Raw genomic sequence first — 19,955 nt, forward strand, 5'->3', positions numbered from 1 at the left:
TTCGTCCCTTCTAGCATGTGGTAGCAATTCGATTATTGCTGTGATTTTTTTCTGTCGTCCCACTCCAGCTGAGATAGTCACTCATAAATGCATCCATGGACACGCACCTACCTACCTTCAAGAACTCATCACCCTACAGGCCACTACCCGCACTCTCAGATCCACAAACACCCTGCTCCTCCAAATCCCTAGCTCTAGGCTCTCCACCATGGGAGACAGAGCTTTCTGCTCGGCCGTACCACGCCTATGGAACAGTCTCCCAATCCAGATGAGGGCCATTCAGAACCTGGACTCTTTTAAAATAGGCCTGAAAACCTTTTTATTCAGAAAGGCCTATGGCTGCTAATCTTTATTGAGTATGCTTTTGTTTTCTTTACCTTGCTTTAAACTTTTTAACCTTGTAGCACTTTGAGATCTCTTTGATGAGAGGTGCATTAGAAATAACATGTATTATTATTATTATTATTATTATAGTGGATGTATTAGCCTACCTTAGTGCTTCTGTGCCTCATTTTTCAAGTTCAAAGTTTGTAATGCATTTGATTATTGCGGGATGTCATTTTTTAATAAAATAAATAGTTGATGTATATATTCTGAATTCATGGTTTGTTATGATCTTTATCAGTAGTTTATAAATGTAGATGTAATGCAATTCATGACACAATTTTGTAAATTTGGGTCCTGGGGAGACATCAAATTTATCTTTTGGGTTTCCAGATGAAAAAGGTTGGCAACCCCTGAATTATAAGTATTGGCCCTTCCCAGTCTTTATTGCAAACTTAATTCACCCGTTGCATAATCTTTTTTTTTGTTATTCTTTCGAAATTATGTTCCACTCAGATTGACAAACAAAAATACACATTACATGACACCACAGACACACACAAGAATGACATGACACCACATACACACACATGGAAGACATGGATTCACACAAGGACCCATAGTAACATACACAAGTGCGAATGCAGGTGAGCGTGCACACACACACACACACACACACACACACACACACACACACACACACACACACACACACACACACAGAATAACATGGATTATAAGCAGATAAAAAAACTTAATTCACACCTTGTATAATCATTTTTTTGGTTATTCTTTCGAAATTGGGTTCCACTCTTAATAGCACACATAATTAGCCTACAATAAATGACTTTACGAATATGTGATGGATGATGATAATAGTTGTTATCATCATATAATTTAACATAGTTTCATATAATCATAAAATGCGTGTTTGCTCACAGCTATGCGCAAACACGCACAAACACACACAAACACACACATTTTTCCTCTAATTTTGTGACACAGTTGGAAAGCACCAGAACAAAGTGGCCTCCATCTATGCCCTGAATATGAGATACCGCTTATACATGTTTAATAGTCCTGCTAAATAATTCAGGAACTTCCCTGGTCATGCTTGTGCACCCTTGGCAGTGGGCCAGACTGAGTGTGTACAAAAAGTGCTGTACCGACCCAAATTACAGATTACACACAAAATACCAAAGACCCGTTGTGTTTATTTACCAGATTTTTGAATAAAGAATAGAATGTCGATGTGGTGGTCGTATTGTTTAATTTACTTTAGTAGCATTAGTATTTAGTGGTAATTTACTTTCTACTTCAATCAAAGTTTTATGAACGGGCTCAGAAGGAATATACTTTTACTTTGGTAAACGATTCATGATCCTCTGTTACATGGTTCATTTATTTGGTAAGACAAGGACAGAATAGAAAAGTAATAGATAGGTGGAGAAGCATTGTTCGACTGACATCGGACAATGAGCCATGGCCTGGCTGATTTAAAGCCATAAAGCTTCACGGTTCACATCACTCCACTCAAATAAATTAGTAAACCAAACAAGAAGACACTGTTAAAAACAATGGGATAGCTACACAGTTATGGATGTAGACTCATAGTAGTGTACAAACATGGGAATGCGCCGTTTCCTCTGCAACACATAAATACAATAAAAACATCATAGACAAGTGAATATCAAGTATTTCATTAATTGTGGCAGTCTGAATTAGCAGCGATGTCGTCGTCCCCCCCCCCCCCACCCCGACCCCCCACACGGTGCCCATGGCAACCACGGAGACCCCCCCCCCCACCCCCACAACGCAGGCACTGTGTTAAGCAGAGCACATCTGCCATATTCCCCTCGCTTCAGAGAGAAACTACTTTCCAAAGTAGCTTCCCAGAAAAGGAGAGACGGTTCGCTTCGGCCAGCGGCCCCTGAACCCGATACCTCGGGGCCCCGGTGGTGCTACGCCCGGCTCAGCTCCGCCCCACCCACTGCCTCTGACCCCCCGTCAGCGCAGCGTCTTGTGCCAGAGGTCGAAGCAGGGCACCACGTGGAGCCGCACGTACTTCTGCCCGCCGGAGGAGCACTCCAGGCAGCCGTACACCGTCTCCCGCCGCTGGCTGCCCATGCCGCACAGGGAGCAGGGCCCCTTGGCGATGTTGTGGTTCAGGAGGTTGATGCGCGTGTGCGAGCCCTCGCGCAGGTACGCCGTGGAGAGGTCCGTCATGCTGGCGGCCTTCTCGTAGTCGTCGGTCGTCGCCGCGTCGTCCATGTAAGGCTCTGGGTAGGTCAGCCCCTCGAACGCCCTGTCGTCTGACCCACGCGGGCAGGCAAGACGGTAAACAAGGGGGTGGTTAATGAGGTGCAGGGTTAACAAGGTTCAAGGTTAAGGAGGTGCAGGGTTAACGAGGTGCAGGGTTAACGAGGTTCAGGGTAAACAAGGTGCAGGGTTAACGAGGTTCAGGGTAAACAAGGTGCAGGGTTAACGTGTTGCAAAGTTAACGAGGTTCAAAGTTAACAAGGTTCAAGGTTAATGAGGTGCAGGGTTAACAAGGTGCAGGGTTAACGAGGTTCAGGGTAAACAAGGTGCAGGGTTAACGAGGTTCAGGGTAAACAAGGTGCAGGGTTAACGTGTTGCAAAGTTAACGAGGTTCAAAGTTAACAAGGTTCAAGGTTAACGAGGTGCAGGGTTAACGTGGTGCAGGGTTAAGGAGGTGCAGGGTTAAGGAGGTGCAGGGTTAAGGAGGTGCAGGGTTAACTAGGTTCAGGGTTAAGGAGGTGCAATTTTAACAAGGTACAGGGTAAATGAGGTACAAGGTTAAGGAGGTGCTGGGTTAACGAGGTGCAGGGTTAACAAGGTTCAAGGTTAACAAGGTGCAGGGTAAACGAGGTACAAGGTTAACGAGGTGTTGGGTTAACGAGGTGCAGGGTTAACAAGGTTCAAGGTTAACAAGGTGCAGGGTAAACGAGGTACAAGGTTAACGAGGTGCTGGGTTAACGAGGTGCAGGGTTAAGAAGGTGCAGGGTTAACAAGGTACAAAATAAACAAGGTACAAGGTTAACGAGGTGCAGGGTTAACAAGGTGCTAAGTTAACGAGGTGAGCCGATGATTCGCTGGAGTTGATCATGTGAGCGTTGGGGGGAGGACACTACATCAACTTTGCCTTTACCACCGAGAGAGGCACTTCAATCACATCTTCACGGTCAGGCGGCAGACACATCTCAACAGCAACAGTTAGCAAACAAATGTGTCAAAATAGATCCTACGTGACTTGATTGGCTTCGAGGGGCCCTGGTTGCTATCGGTTGCTCACCTGCCCTGAAGGGGTTTCCGTAGACGATGCCGGACAGGAAGCGGCGCAGTCGGCCCATGGAGAAGCGACCCAGGAAGCCCCCGAGTTGCTCCCGCATCTGCTCGCGCTCGAAGCCCCCCGGAGACTCGGTCGCCACGCAGATATCTGTGAACACTGGACTAGGTAAAGGGCTGTGGTGTATAGCTGTATCTGTACATACACACCGTCTCTTGCTGTTCTTTGAAGGGGGATCCACTGATCCACCCAACAAAGAAGTGGAAAAGGGAACTCGTCGGCAAAGAGTTAAGTTCTCTGCACACCGAATTGGATTTATTCAGACCATTAAATGGGATCGGATACCCTCTGATCTGACTCATACGCAGCAGGATGGACAAAGGGTAAAACACCCAGGGCCACTGGTGTCCAGTCAAAACACTGACATGAAAACCTGGCTTTACAAAATCACAAGACCTAACTGTATGTTCACACCAAAAGCTGTAAAAGATGCAAAATCGCCGAGCCAGAAAAACACAAGATCAAGACAAGTCACAAGCTTGGTCAATAGAAAAATAATAATATCATCAGCATTCCACTGTGCAACCATCCCTGTTGTGTAATGCCTATGCCCTCATACATTGTTGAAATCATATGCTGGATACTTTTTTCTTTCTATGTGGTTAATGATCGGGCTATAATAAGACCACGTTGGCTGTAATGTAATCGCGGACAAAAGGGGACATTTCATAGTGGTTGGTGGAAACGGGGACATTTTGTCAGGGACACGCAACTCAAAATCGGGACTGTCCCGGCAGTTGTCCCGGCAGTTGGTTAGATCAGTAGTAGCCTACGGAGAGCAAATGAATTGCATTCCCGCTGTAAACAAGCGTCCCCGCTGTGAAATGAGCGTTCTAGCACTAAAAGTATTTATATAAATACCTGCGGTCGGTTCTCTTTCATTTCTATATCAAAGTCAATACGATTAATAACTGGATTAATCCAGATATAGAACAGTTAAGTTATGTCATACAGTTAAGTTCTGTATGACAATACCATTGAGATCAGTTTAATAAGTTAACGTTCAACTATGGCTGACTAAAATATTTACTATATATATTTAACTACTATAGTTACTATAACTAAACAGGCTTGCGTCATAAAGAACAGGATGCCCTGCAACAGCCGCAATTCATTTTTCGCGCCCTATGTTGGAAGGAACAAATGTGTGGTAGGAACTAGGAACTAAAGCTCTCGTGTATGTTTACTGGGACCCACGCCAGTGGGTCATTTACAGCCGAAATGCCAATAGCTCATTTGCATAGAGTTGAGCTGTTTTCAACTTTCATTTACAGCTTTACAGCTTCACAGCTATCGCTCAAGCTTTTTATCGCTCCTATCACATTATCGCCCATGTATAATCGAAAGTGAATGGGCGTTTATCGCTCCTAACGCTTTATAGCTTTGGTGTGAATGCCCAGTTAGTGGCCTGCTTGTACCCGCTTTCCTGCTGATCAGAAAGTACCTCAAAGTAAGAATAGGAGAGCAAAATAATGATCTCATCAGCTCAGTTTCTACGTCAACTACAGCAGGGTCACATGGTGATCTATAGGCCGATCCTATTGGTCGCCTGTTTTTAACCCGGCTTAGAAATTGACACGGCTCCGGTAGAAGAAAATGACGGATCATCGCAGCACAACAGTTTCGGGTTCAGATTGCAAGAGTCCATTGATCGGTGTCTTGAATTATTCAAATGTTGTCCGTCATTGGCGTACCGAGGCGTCCGTCCAGTCGGACGTAGAGCTCGCAGATGCTGAAGGCGATGGTGGTGTGGGCGGGGATGACGATGGCCTTGTCCCGGCCCTTTGGGTTACGGCCGTCGTCAATCTGGAACTGGACCGACCAACGGCAGCCCAGGGCGAGAGACATGGTCAGGGAGGAGAGAGACAGAGAGAGAGAGAGAGAGAGAGAGAGAGAGAGAGAGAGAGAGAGAGAGAGAGAGAGACATGGATAACATGGAGGGATGGATGGATAAATGTGTGGGTGCATGTGTGCATGTATGCATGTGTGTGTGTGTGTGTGTGTGTGTGTGTGTGTGTGTGTGTGCGTGTGCGTGCCTGTATGCATGTGTGTGTGCATGCGTGCATGTGTGTGTGTGTGTGTGTGTTTGTGTGTGCGTGCCTGTATGCATGTGTGTGCGTGTGTGTGTGTGTGTGTGTGTGTGCGTGTGTGTGTTCGTGTGCCTGTATGCATGTGTGTGTGCGTGTGCGTGCGTGCCTGCATGCATGTGTGTGTGCGTGTGCGTGCGTGCCTGTATGCATGTGTGTGTGTGCATGTGTGCATGTGTGTGTGCATGCGTGCATGTGTGTGTGTGTGTGTGTGTGTGTGTACCCTCATGGTGGTCCCTCGCATCCCGGCGTGGACGGTCAGGGAGCACTGGCGCGTGGTGCGGATGCTCTCCATGACGACACAGAGCACGCTGCGCCCGCTGTCCTTGGACTGGCGGACCAGACAGTGGTCCAGGTCCACCTTCCTGGAACCAACAGGAAGTCAGCCCCCTCTGCTAGGGCTGCTTAGCAACTCCACGTAGCCGCCACGCATGGGATCCACCCCACCCCTCCTGCTTATTATATGTTGTACGTCCTGGCACTTAATGTACGCACTTATTGTGTGTGGTACTTAGTTAGAGTACTTGTATAGCGTAGTTTAGTTGTGTAGCGTCTTACCCTAGCTGTCTTTGTTGTATACGGGGAATGGGTTAACCTAGTGATTGTTAGTGCTTGGTTCTATGAACATCCTTACTGTACCGACAGCAATATATTGTTGTTTCTCTTTCTTCTGACAAATGTACTTATTGTAAGTCACTCTGGATAAAAGTGTCTACTAAATGCCCTAAATGTAAATGTAAATGGAATGATGCGAACATTTCAGGTGGCGTTTATCCTGTCTAATATAACTGGGATTCACAGAAATCATCAAAATTTGGTTAAAGCTATTAAAAAGGCACTTAGCATTGAATTTTGTTACGACAATAATTCTTTGATTGTACAGCTAGAACATGTATTTTGTTGAGTGAACATCTCTCAATGTCCAAGTCTCAGTCATGTTGACAGGCTTGGGATGTTGGAATGATGGAAAAAGTTCACCCTTGTGGAAAATTAAAAAATGAATCAGTATAAATCAATCAGTAACTCAGAAGAGGACTGTAAGGTAACGAGCTAGACAGCTGTTTAAAGTCGTCCACCATAAGAGGACATTCACGATTATCCCGATCCACTGCGATATCAATAATGGAAATTCACCACAAGTTTTGGTATAACAATGTCCAATAAACATGTATATTGTCCCATCCCAATTGGCCACTACATTTTTGTGAAAAAGGTTGGACCAATGCACTCAGTAGTCCAACTTTTACAAGATGTTTTCTGGATTTTCCTGGAAAGAGAGGTACAAAGCAGTGCTCTCTCATGTAGGAAAATAGTTCTGCATAACAGTTCCCAAATGACCATAAAAAACACAAACACAATCCTTGTGTTTATCCCATCACAAATCCCATGTTTTAGTGTGTAAGCACAATGTCCGAACTACGGTTTGGTCAAATAACAACAGAATATAGAATAGACCTCTGAAGAATAAGTCCCGCCTCCAAGGCTCCGGTTCCCTCGGTCAAATGTCTATGCAGGGGTGGACCATACTGTTAGGCAAACCAGGCACTTGCCAGGCCCCATAGAAGATAGAGGCCTTTTGGGGCCCCCAAAAAGCCCCCTATTTTTTTCCCCCATATCTATTCTTTTTATAAAAATCCCGTCATAATAGCAGCGCCGGGTTGTCCAATTACTTACGCATTGATGGTCTCGATGGTAACGCGCAAAGCAATCGTGCAACTTCGCTACGCACCCCCCCCCACCCCGTCAACAATTCTGTCCGTCCGCAACTTCGCTACGCCAGCCCTGCCCCCCCCCCCCCCCCCCCCCCGAGCCCCCAAAGACAATAACATGGGGTTTTTGACTACACACATTTTCCATCTAGTTTCGACTGTGTTTTTGGATTGTCGATGCTGTTAAAGAAGTAAACGATTATTAATGCTACTTTAACGGCACCAAAAACCTAATTACACCAAAAACCCAAACTACATGAAAACAGTTGTAGTTTAAAACACAGCTTTTACTTCTCCGCCACCTGCAGAGTTTGTTATGTACGATCATTCAAGAACCCCATGTTATTTCCCATCGACATTTGACCGAGGGAACCGGGAGCCTCAGAGGCGGGACTTATTCTTCAGGTCTATAACGGCCCTATCTAGGCATCACCAATTCAAGTCGGTTTTGGACCAATCCAGAATTAAAGCCCAATTCAATACATTTCAAAAATAAAAATTTAAAGTAGTTTGATTGTAAGCACCATCAAAGAGGGAACTTAAATAGTGAAATAAGATAAATACGGCTCACTAACATGCGGTAGACCTGCTATTACTGGATTGTGAAGTGGACTAGCAGGCCTCCAGTGGGACGTTTAGCTACCTGGAGTTGAGCTCCCTCAGTAGCGTGGGTACCTCCACCTCGTGTTTGGTCACGATCCCGAAGGACGCCTTGACCGCCACCGAGTCGGAGCCACGGATGTTGAAGCCCACGTCGTTGATCAGGTGGTTCCCCAGCTTGCCGGTCAGAGCCACGTCCGACTTGTCCTCGTAGTTGAGCAGCTGGTAAGACGAGACACCTGCGGAGGGAGGCGGAGGACTTAGGCCCAGTCCCATTTCTCTCCCCTCGACAAGAACACTTGCTTTGAGTGCCCTTAGCTCCAAGTCAGCTCCCGAGCTGGCTAGCGTTCAAGGGTTGATTTTAAGGGAAAATAGGCACTCCCCCTTGCTCCCCTAAGTATTGGGACACCCCTTTGCGGGAAGGCGCTAAATCTAAGGTTAGGGCTCAAATCTAGGGGAAGGGGGAGAATTGGGACAGGGCCTTAGAGGGCAGGATGTCCCTGGGTGGGTTGACCCCGGACGGGCACGTTTGCATCGTGAGAAAATTGTTATGTTTTAAAGCTGCAGTATAAGAGTAACGTGGTGCAAGTTTGAATAAATAAATCAATAGGCTAAATGAAAACATAAATAGTCCTAAATTAATACATATAAAAATAAATAAATACATATTACATAAGCAACAACCTGTTGAATAAAATCACAAGACAATCACTCCAGTCAAATAAAGATGATATGATCTGCCATTCTGTCTAAAAATAGTCCAAATAACGGCCGACCAAACCAAACATAATTCCAAAAAATAACTACATAAATAGCGTCCTGAAACGGCAGCTTCCGGTATTTGCAGGAGTCAAGTCAAGTCAAGTCAAGTTTATTTGTATGGCACATTTCATATGGTATACACAGACTCTACACATAGAGTAAGAAGAGGAGAAACATAGGAAAACACGACCAACCACAGGGTGGTTTAAATAGACATTAAAGCGAACGATTAAATCCTTTAAAATGGATTTTAAAGGATCCGTTAAAATGATAATAGCAGTAAAATTAAAATTTAAAATAAAATTTAAAATGAAAGTCAACACACCAATTTGGAAAGGCCTTACATTCAACTAAACGCTGAGGCAAACAAATTGTTTTTTTAGGCTGCTTTTAAGTGATTTTTTTAAGTGAGTTCACTGATGCAGAAGCTCTTAATTCAGAGGCTAGGGAACTCCAGGAGATCGCCGCTCGCTACCTGCCGTGATCTCCTTCTCCCCGACCAGGATGTCCTTCAGGGAGAACGCCGTGGAGGCGAACTTGGTCTTCCTCCAGAAGTGTCTCTTCTTCCGCTTGGCGACGAGGCTGAGCGGCTGGTAGCGGTCGGCCTCGCTCAGGCTGGGCACCGGGATCAGCCTCCCGGTGTCGCCCACCTGCTTCACAAAGTTCTTGGTGGCCGCGGCGAACATGTTCAGCGCGGACGGAGAACTGTCACCGTGTGGCGTGGGCCGTCATGCGGGAGCGGCGGTCCCCCCCCCGTTGGTGCGCTGAGCCTCGAGACGAGCCGCGCGGCGACCGGTGGCTTCCTACCTCACCTCCAGTTGGGCTTTTAGGACGCAAATATGTTCAATTATGCAGGTGCTGTGTAAGGTAATCCAGGAAAACTTGGCACGGGTCAACCTGATATGTCCCGGGCCGCGCTATCACGTGACACACAGAGTTTGGACAGAGCATCTTTTGACGGATGTCCCCAAACCATTCGGTATGAGGCACTGTAAACATAATTCATACTTATTATAACCTAAATATAACATGATATAGGCCTAGAATTAATTAGCTATGCAAATGAAATGCTTATGACACTGTGTGTGTGTGTGTGTGTGTGTGTGTGTGTGTGTGTGTTCCAATTTCACAGGGGCTGTTTGATGATTATTGAATCTTATGAAGACACTCTGATCCAAAGAGACTTACAGTGCATGTGATTAAGGAGCAGGTAGGGGTTAGTTAGGGGGTATCTCAATAGGTTGCCTACAGGTTAGACGGTGGACACCGGGGATCAAACGCAGTACCTTTTGGCGGGGAGTGGAACAGCCTTACCCTAACCCCCCCATAATCAAGAGGTAATACACGGTTACTCATACGCATTTTCAGAGGAACGTCTCATTTTAAAGAACACCCTTGTGGTTTTAGTCCATACTGTGGTTTTGCATTCAGATCTCTGCGTTTATTTTAGGTTTGGTTAATGTCCACCTCGGCGCAGCAGCAGCAGCAGCAGCAGCAGCAAAAGAGAAAGTCCAAATAAAAGGGACCGGCCGACCAGTATAGCGCTCTCCTCGCTGTGTAATGACTGGCTGTGTGTCGCCCCGCTGGAATCAAACCACATGTTACGTTTCCGTGATTTCCAGGCCCGGTCCGTTCTGCTTTAGTCCTTGGAAATTGCTGTGTAGTTATTTGCAGCATGGTTGAAAATGTAGGCCTACAGTGTATAAATATAAAATGGTATTTTGATTTGTAATTGTACCACACATTGTTGTACACAGGCATGCATTCATTATAAATCTCATAAATCTTATTATAAATCATATATCATTGTTTTATACATTGCTGAGAATTAAGGCAATACTTTTTTGTACTGTAACGTTGAGTCATTATATAACATATTACATTATATCACATTCCATGCAGTTACATTTTTGAAATATGTCCACATCTATTTTCTTGGTCTCTGAGGCCTTCACGTGCTGGCGGCCATGTTGCTTGCAAGTTCAGATAGACAACGACTGCGTTGAGGGCTCCAGTTATCACTGTGGTTCAAGTTGTGTTCATTCAATTTCAATGCCTTTTATTTTATTACCACATGAGTTTTGGCCACAGGCATCCGTCGGGGTACTAATCGAAAAACAAAAACAAAAAAATTATAAAATAGCAAAACAGTAAATGTACTGTTATTACGTGCAATATTACAGCACAATATCAAATCTAGGGACCCTAACATATCCATTCATTACTTTTCTATCACTAGGGGAGATTGTCAGTATCTGTGCCTGGAGCCCCTCTTGTTGCAGTTTCAACCAGGATGATCCACGGATATACGAGACAGATTGTTGTTCAATGCAAGCACACCAGAAAAAAAAGGTTTTCTCAGGTCATCGGGGGTCCCTCTGTGGGGCCAGGTAATTCTGGCCACTGGCCCCAAAAGTGTGTTTCATTCAAGCACATGTCTGTGTGTGTATGTGTTTCTGAAGGCAGTAGTAGCCCTCCACTAGCACAGGAACTCTGGGGTCTCCAGGGACCGGCTGTATGTTCTCTGACGGATCAACGAGAAACCCTTCTGGTGTCCTATTTGGCACAAAGATACAGAGGCACACACACAAACACACACGCACATGCAAGCACACAAACACACACACACCCACACACACACACAAGCACACACGCAAGCACACACACACACAAGCACACACGCAAGCACACACGCAAGCACACACACACACACACACACACACACACACACACACACACACAAGCACACACGCAAGCACACACACACAAGCACACACACACACACACACACACACACACACGCAAGCAGACACACTCACACAAGCAAGCACACACACACACCATCATCGTCGGCGGACAGTCGAGGTGGAGTATGTGTGTCCTCCCTCTTGGTCCTTATGGGTCTTCAGGTTGGCCAAGAGGCCGATCCTGGACCCGCATATTTTGGGGCAATGCGGGCCTGGGTGGGCAGTGGCGATTGTGGGTTTGGGTGGAACCTTTTTGGTGGAAGCAATCTCCTTTCTGCGTCTGCGTTTGTCTTCTGCAGCACTATGGAGATCGACATTATACTGCGCCGCTCCATCTTGGACAAGTTGTGTCCAGGCCGCCCTGTTTGTTGCTGTGGCCTCCCGAGTCTGAAGGCCTATGTGGCACTTCTTGAGGATTGCTTTGATGTTCTTTTGGCCTCCTGGGGCACACTTTCCTTGAACACACACACACACACACACACACACACACACACGAGCAATCACACACACACACACACACACACACACACACACACCCACACACACACACACACACACACACACACACCCCCACACACACACACACACACACACACACACACACACACACACATGTACTCACGTACATGCATACTCACATACACTGTCACACACAAGGAAAGCTAACTCCAGACATGTTTGTCTAAACTTGGATCTTCATTTAATACTACTTGGACCCATCTGTTAAGACTCATTTAGCGTTTAGCGTGTTGTCGTGTTAGCAGGTAAAGTTGCCTTCCATGTGGAAATGTTTTAAGGCCCCGTCGGTTCTGCAAAACCATTCACCCTCTGAGCCGCTTGTTACACGCAGGCTGTAAACCAATCACAAACCACAGCTGGACAGTCGGCCAGTAAAAGAAAATGGGGAGGAAGAGTGTGGAGGTAGGCTGAGAGAATTCTATCCAATGTATCCCGTCTACCTTAACGTCATTTCCCTGCTCCACATAGCAAGACGAACTGATGCGACTCCGAGAAGAAGTATGGAAACTATACCGGAACAATATCGGAAACCTGTGACGTCTCATACACTGAAGTTGCCACTGCAGTTGCTTTTCCCATTCCTGAAGTTAACCCTGGGTTCCTGAGTTTACTGCAAGACTATCGGCAATGCACATCCACCCTTGGTAGCATCTCGCCGCAGCCATTCCGTCCTGAGACAAAAGTGCCAGGGGCGAGGCTATGTGGAGGTGGTGAGAGATTGGAGGGGGCATGGCTACGCCTGTAGGGGGCGTGGTCATGTATATTGGAGAGATAAGGGGGGAGTGGCTATGTCTGCATGGCTCTGTATGTAGGAGCTATATCAATGGATGTGGCTATGTCTGGGGGGAGATATAGGATGGGGTGTGGCTAGGTCTTTAGGGGGTGTGGCTCTGTATGTAGGAAAGATATGAGGGAGTGTGCTGATGAGAGATAGGGGGGCGCGTGGCTATGTCTGTAGGGGGCGTGGCTCTCGGGACCCTATTAGAAGACAGGTGAGTTAGTGGCAGGTGTTGTCGATTACCGATCAGCATCTTCTCTGACCTGCAGGCCGAAGGAGGAATAAAGTTGGCTGGCCAAGATGACTGGTTACAGTGACTTTCTATTCTACAAAGTGTTGTGTTTGGCGATAGTCCAACCTACGTAGCAACCGCAGGTTTGATTCCCACTTTTACTCCTGTGCTAAATGAACACTTTCATCCTGTCTGATGATACTCTCCTGCTCATTAAGCCCATTATATATAATTAGAGGAAAAAAAGAAGATACTGTATATGGTTCTTCTTTTGACTTTGTCTGTCAAAATCGGAAGAAAGAATGTGAGAGTGTGTTTGTTCTGGATCTATTTATCTATTTCTAGAAACCTGCCGTTAAAAATGTTTATTGTTTGAAATGTTAAATGTTTGATACAATTAGTTATTTCAGGTCTATTTAGCTCATTTTATCTAGTATCTTTATGTTTTGTGGTGTGATAAGGCACTTTATTTTATGCAATGGTTACATTTAGGGAGGTTGAATGAGAGCTGTACTAAATTATACTGCTGGCACACACTTTTAAGACTTTTACGACGTTGAGAGACAATCATTTTAAGGCCATAACTGCCATGATGTAACGGTTTTGAAGATGAAACTTTAGGCCCAGTTGCTAATGTTCTCTCCTCGGCCTGTAATTAGAAACGTCTTTCTAGGCAGCAGTGTGCCCAAAGAGGAGGAGGAGGAGGAGGAGGAGGAGGAGGAGGAGGAGGAAGGTCTAAAAACAACTGACATGATGAGAGAGGAGACAGTGAAAAAAATAAAGACAGAGAGAGAGAGAGAGAGAGAGAGAGAGAGAGAGAGAGAGAGAGAGAGAGAGAGAGGGGGGGGGTGGTAAAGCAAAGGCCAGCGCAGGAGAGAGATAGAGAAAAGTGGGAGAGTTAGGGGTGAAAGATCAAGGGAAGAGAGAGGGTAGGCTGAGCACGAGAGAGGTGGTAAAGCAGAGGCCAGCAAGAGAGAGAGAGAAAAGTGGGAGAGTGAAGGGTGACTTGAGCAAGAGAGAGAGAGAGAGAGAGAGAGAGCGAGAGAGAGGTGAGAGTGAAGGACGCTGAAGGGGAAGAAACCACAGAGAGACCGGAGCGAGGGAGAGAGAGAGGACCTGCTGCACTGTGTCTGGTAATCACTCGCCCAGACGTCCGTTCCTCTGAGGGAAACTGTTTTATATCCGGATGCTGTGACTCGGTCCATCATCTCTCTCTCCTCTCTACATTCTGCTGTGAGCCCCCCGAGTCGGACATGGGGCCCCCACTGTGCACGAGGATTACCTGTTATCTGCTGGCGCTCACCTTGGCCCAGGTGGTCACCAGCCAAGACACCAAGACAGGTAGGAGAGTGGTCCGTTGTACTTTATTTGAGCCACACACAGGTCTGTCTCATTGAGGATAAGCACCTCTTTCCAATACCTGATTTGCAGCAACACACATTTACAAACAACACAATACGGACAATACAAGAAGTAGTACGATGACATTTACAATGAACCGGGTTTAAAACAGGTGAGAGCGATGAGGCGAAACAGCTCTTCATCTATGTGTGATTTGACCAATGATTTAAACATGTTCAGAGGCACCTTCAAAGCCCCTTCAAACGATGATGATGATGGTCGGAGGCTGGCTGGTCGGGGCCTACAGTTGTTCCTCTTGTGTTCATCCACCTTTTTTCCGAAAAGTTACAGGCTCGTTCTGGTGCTGTTTGAGCTCACATTCCTGGCTGATTTGGACATTCGTCTTCACTAGCTGCTCAACACAACATATTTGTTCAGCTTTTACAGAATTGTTATTATTATTATTGTCTGTTTTGTTTACACTCACAAATCCGTCACTCTTTTATCCCAATTTTGAAATGTTGTTCAAACACACAATGAGGCCAGAGGCCTGGAAAACCTCAACGCAACTGTCACAAATCTCAGTGAAATGTCGGTGAAAATGTCAATTTCCACTGTGTGTGTTTGAGAATGTAACTTTTCGGTTGTGGGAGACTGGGGAGGTTTGTTTTTAGCAAATCTATTGTTGGATCCAGGTTAGGACTCGAGTCCTTCCTGCCATGCCTGCCCGTGTTATTTTCTGGCAGTTCATAAGTTACGCTCCGCTGGTCAGCTACCCAACAATTGGAGCGTTTTTGGTCATGTGGTTTGTGAGTGGAAGGCTAAACTTACACCCAAAAGCGTCTACTGTGGTCTGTGCTCCGGGGACATCGCTTTGATTCCAAAGACTCGGTGGGGGGGCTGTAAGTCCTTTTATATTGTCAGAATTAATATAAAAATAGAAGGACTTTTTATTTTACTAGCTTAAGCTAGAATTTAGTTAATCAAAAAGAGTAAACGTTCAGAAGTGAATCAATGTCAATAAAACTCTGCAGCTCCCTCACAGGAGGGGAACCGACCCAAAAGCTACGACCCACGATGTGGACTCCCACCTCCCCCATCGCCATCGCCAGCGCTGTGCCAGTGTGTTGTATATGCGTGGGTACGCACGCGCGGCCAGCTGGTGTATTTGAGCACCCGTTTCCGAAGGCCAGAGCTGTAATGATGTGGGTGCACCGAGGGGAGCAGAGGCTAAAAACAGCCCCGTAATTTTGGTCAGCTTGCAGGCCAGCGGCAGAACGGGCACACCCAAGCCAGATTCCCCTGGATAACATATATAGAGGTATACTCATTATATATGGATGTGTTGAGGGGCAGAGTAGCGCAGTGGTAAGGGTGTTCCAACTCCCAGCGAGAAGGTACCGGGTTCAATCCCCAATGTCTGCAATCCACATGCAGGCCTCCTTGAGCGAGATGTCTAGCCCCTCCCCCCTACAGGTAGACTCCTGACATTGGGATCAATCCCGGTACCATTGGCAGGGAGTCGTACACCGTAACCTCTACTGAAAGGCCACTAGTATGCAGAAAGGTTAGATGTCCACAGTCCACCTGTAGGCATCCTTGAGCAAGATGCCAGCTGAACTATACCGGCTTGTAAGTGACTAATGAATCCACTGTAGGTCAATTTGGACAACAGCCCTGTTAAAGTGACAAACTATTGTATCCATCTATACTCCATTGGCTATACCTGATTTTCTTCTTCTGAGCAGTGTGGCTCCAACAAAACATGTAGTTAAAAGCCTTTATCCTTGTCTCAAAGCTGTTTTGTATCCACTTAACCAAGCTCAGGTGGTTGAGTGGGGTTGCGGGTTCCATCCTGGCCCATGTGTCATTGAGCAGGACAGTGACTATGGATAACTAGTTTGTTTTTCTCCCTGTCCATTATCAGTGGTGGTACAGAAGGTTGTGGAAGGTTATCGGTGGAGGGCTGTGGAGAAGAGAAGTGAGGGTTCCTCTCTTGTTAATCGGTTGTCAGCTGTTTAGGTCTAAGCACGATGGCTGGTCTAAGCAGCCTCACCTGGCTGAGTCTGATTGGACTCTGGTGCTGGGTGAGGCTGCAAACCTTTTGCATGCTGAGTTATCAGTTTGCACAGGTTCAACCAGCCATCACCACACACACACACACACACACAGGGAGATCTCCTGCAACATCAGCATCACATATCATTATCTGCAGCTGTAAAATTAACCAGCTTTCAACACCACCACCCTGCAACACGCCACCTAGGTGGCGTGTGACATTGTCTTTGTTACACTGGTGCCAAATGTGGGGCCTCTTCAGATAAGGACACAGAACGGTGATCTTGGAAAACTGATTATTATTTTATTGTAAAGGTTTGTAGACCATGATACATGACCTTGCTCTATGTTGCTCTATGTTGCTCTGCAGGAGATCTCTCTCTTAGTATGTGTGTGACGGCTTGTTTAACCTGTGAACACTGATTGCGCAATGCAAAACAAAACACCTGCAAAACAGGTGTGCAGCCTCATCCAGCCCCATAGTCCAATAGCGCTGCGTTCACACTGTACACGTCCTTCGACAGATCTCATTGACTTTGCATGGGCCGCTCTCGAAATGCATCGTGGGTCAATCCGTTCCGTCGGCTCCGTTGCCTGCGTCAAAAAGTTGAGAAATGTTCAACAGCGACGGATACATCGGCCAATCAGATCACATCCCCCATACATCAGACACGCCCTCCGTCATCCGTCGACAGACGTGTACAGTGTGAACGCGGCGTCAGACTCTGCCAGGTGAGGCTACTGAAACCAGCCATCATCCACACTCCCTCCACAGTCTGAAACGTTTGTGGTTTCCTCCCTGCACTTGAAAGTGTTTTATAAAGGCTATTGAGTATTCTTCATTCTGGGGCGAGGCTGCTGGTTCCCCTGTAAACGGTTCTTCATATAATTTTCTGTAGGCGGAGGCCAGGTGTTGCATCAATGCTTAATCAGGAGGTGACCCATGTCTGTTAAGAGAGAGAGAGAGAGAGAGAGAGAGAGAGAGAGAGAGAGAGAGAGAGAGAGAGAGAGAGAGAGAGAGAGAGAGAGAGAGAGAGAGAGAGAGAGAGAGAGATCACAGATCAGTATTGAGTGTGGGTTGCACCGATGATCACTTCTTTATATCAGTCTTTCTTTTTGACATTATCTTGTAAACGTTCCCAAGACGTTCCTAAACCACACTGTGGAAGTAATAAAATAATACAACAACGTAATACCACAAAAATAAATAATTAGACAGTGAGATTGGTATATTTCTGTAGCCTAGCAATGTATCCCCTTACAGTCTCAAAGTATCACACAGCACCCCCTGGAACCAGGAGTACAGCACCCGCTAGGAGCCGAGTGTACCATAGTGTAGCATATAGCATAGAGCCACAAGTGCACCACAGCATCCGCTAGGAGCCTGGTGTACCATAGTGTAGCATATAGCATAGAGCCAGGAGGACAGCATAGCATCCGCTAGGAGCCTAATGTATCATAGCACAGTGTAGCATATAGCATAGAACCACCATAGTGTACCATAGCATGTCAACAGGAGTATCATTTAGCATACACCTAGAAGTGTGCCAGGAGTATAGCATAGAACAAATCGTTAGCCTCCTAAGTCGTATCTTAAGGTTCATCTTGTATTTAGCCTAAAAAATGCCTAAGTCAAATAGATGACTTAGATAATGATTATGGAATGTAAAGGCCAAAATATGACTCAGGAAATTATGCTATGAGGCTAACGAAATGGTAGACTAGCATGGAATGAACCACGAGCGCACCGTGACATAGCATAGAGTGTACTATACGATAATAGTATAGTAAAGCATAGCACACACCCAAGGGTGTACCATGCCATAATAGTAGTAGTATAGTATAGATATACACCCAGGAGTGTACTATACCATAATAGTCACCCAGGTGTGTACCATACCATAATACTGTAGTATAGCATAGTATAGATATACACCCAGGAGTGAACCATACCATAATAGTATACCATAACATACATACATCCAGGAGTGTACCATACCATAATAGTATAGCATAGTATAGTATAGATGTACCCAGTCACCCAGCTGTGTGTGAGTGCGTGAGTGCGTGCAGGGAACAGAGAAAGAGAGCGCAAGTGAAAAAGATAAATATATATATAAATACATAGAGTGGGTGTGCATGAGAGAGAGAGAGAGCGTGCACACATGCACGTGTGTGTGCCTGTGTGTGTGTGTGTGTGTGTGTGTGTGTGTGTGTGTGTGCGTGTGTGTGGCGGCTGGGTGTGGCTGTCCTGTGCTCGATGCCATGAAGGCCGAGGAAGCCACAGGCACTAGGAGGCTCCCCAGCTATAATCCAGCGCTTGTGGTTCCCCCTGAAATAACTCCCAGGGCTGTGATCCAGGCCCTGGGGAGAGGCCCTCGCCACATGATGAGTACCTAGAGAAACAACACACAGTTAACCCCCTGTCTGAATGCCGCCCAGCAGGTGGCCACATGTCGGTCGCTCTCCCTCTCTGCTTTTCCTTTTTTGTCGTTATTGTTGCTGTCTGTCTTTCTCCGTTGGTCGGCCTGTCTGTCTGTCTGTCTTTCTTTCTTGCCCCCTTGGTGTCTGTGCATCCTCCAGTCTCTCTGTCGGTGTTCATGTCTCTCCCGCACTCTCTTCTTTTTCGGTCTGTCTGTCTGTCTGTCTGTCTGTCTGTCTGTCTGTCCATCTCTCTCTGTCTCTCTCTCTTCTTGTTCTGTCTGTCTGTCTGTCCATCTCTTTTTCTGTCTCTCTCTCTCCCTCTCTTCTTGTTCTGTCTGTCTGTCTGTCCGTCTGTCTGTCCCTCTCTCCCTCTCTTCTTGGTCTGTCTGTTTGTCGTCTGCCATTTTTCATCTCTCTCTCTCTTTCTTTTCCTTCTGTCTGACTTTATTATTATCAATGTAGACACCAGATATGGTTATTTACTGTTCATACTGCATTTACACAAACTCATTTAAATGAATTTGGGTTTATGTAGACACAGCAACCTTTACCTACTTAAACCTTTACCCTACAGTCTCCCTCACGTTTTAATGGGGTCATTACGATGGATTTGATCTCAGACAGGGGGGGTTCCTATAGACACATGCTATGTAAAGTAAATTATAGAAAACCATCTATAATAACATGACAGTAGGCAGTATACAGACAGCTGTGGTGTATATTTGAGTTCTTAGGGTAAGACGTCTGCCTGTGTGAATTAGTCTAGCGTGTAAATTATAGTTTAGGTTCACGTGCTGTGAAATAAACATAGCAGGGTGTTAAATGCATGCCTGAGCAACCCGCACATGTTTCAGTAATAAGATAAAAAGGTATAGTTATGTACAGAGATTGTTTAATCGCGCCGCTATGCTTCAGTAAGTCTTTAGAACTCCCTCTTACTCACTCTCTCTCTCTCTCTCTCTCTCTCTCTCTCTCTCTCTCTCTCTCTCTCTCTCTTTCTCTCTCCC

The 19,955-nt window shown here is 46.1% G+C and overlaps 1 protein-coding gene across 1 annotated transcript; it reads right to left on the minus strand.

Moving 5' to 3' along the window:
• Positions 1–2,331: 2,331 nt before the first annotated feature.
• On the minus strand, positions 2,332–9,535 carry pjvk (pejvakin; the record flags this gene model as incomplete). Its single annotated transcript, XM_084487893.1, has 6 exons — positions 2,332–2,636; positions 3,638–3,781; positions 5,386–5,503; positions 6,002–6,143; positions 8,131–8,326; positions 9,325–9,535. The coding sequence occupies 6 exons, from the start codon at positions 9,533–9,535 to the stop codon at positions 2,332–2,334; spliced, it is 1,116 nt and encodes a 371-aa protein (XP_084344019.1).
• Between the last annotated feature and the right edge of the window lie 10,420 nt (positions 9,536–19,955).

This window comes from Micromesistius poutassou, assembly GCF_964030765.1.
Source record: "Micromesistius poutassou genome assembly, chromosome: 24".
In the NCBI taxonomy this organism is placed as follows: Eukaryota; Metazoa; Chordata; class Actinopteri; order Gadiformes; family Gadidae; genus Micromesistius; species Micromesistius poutassou.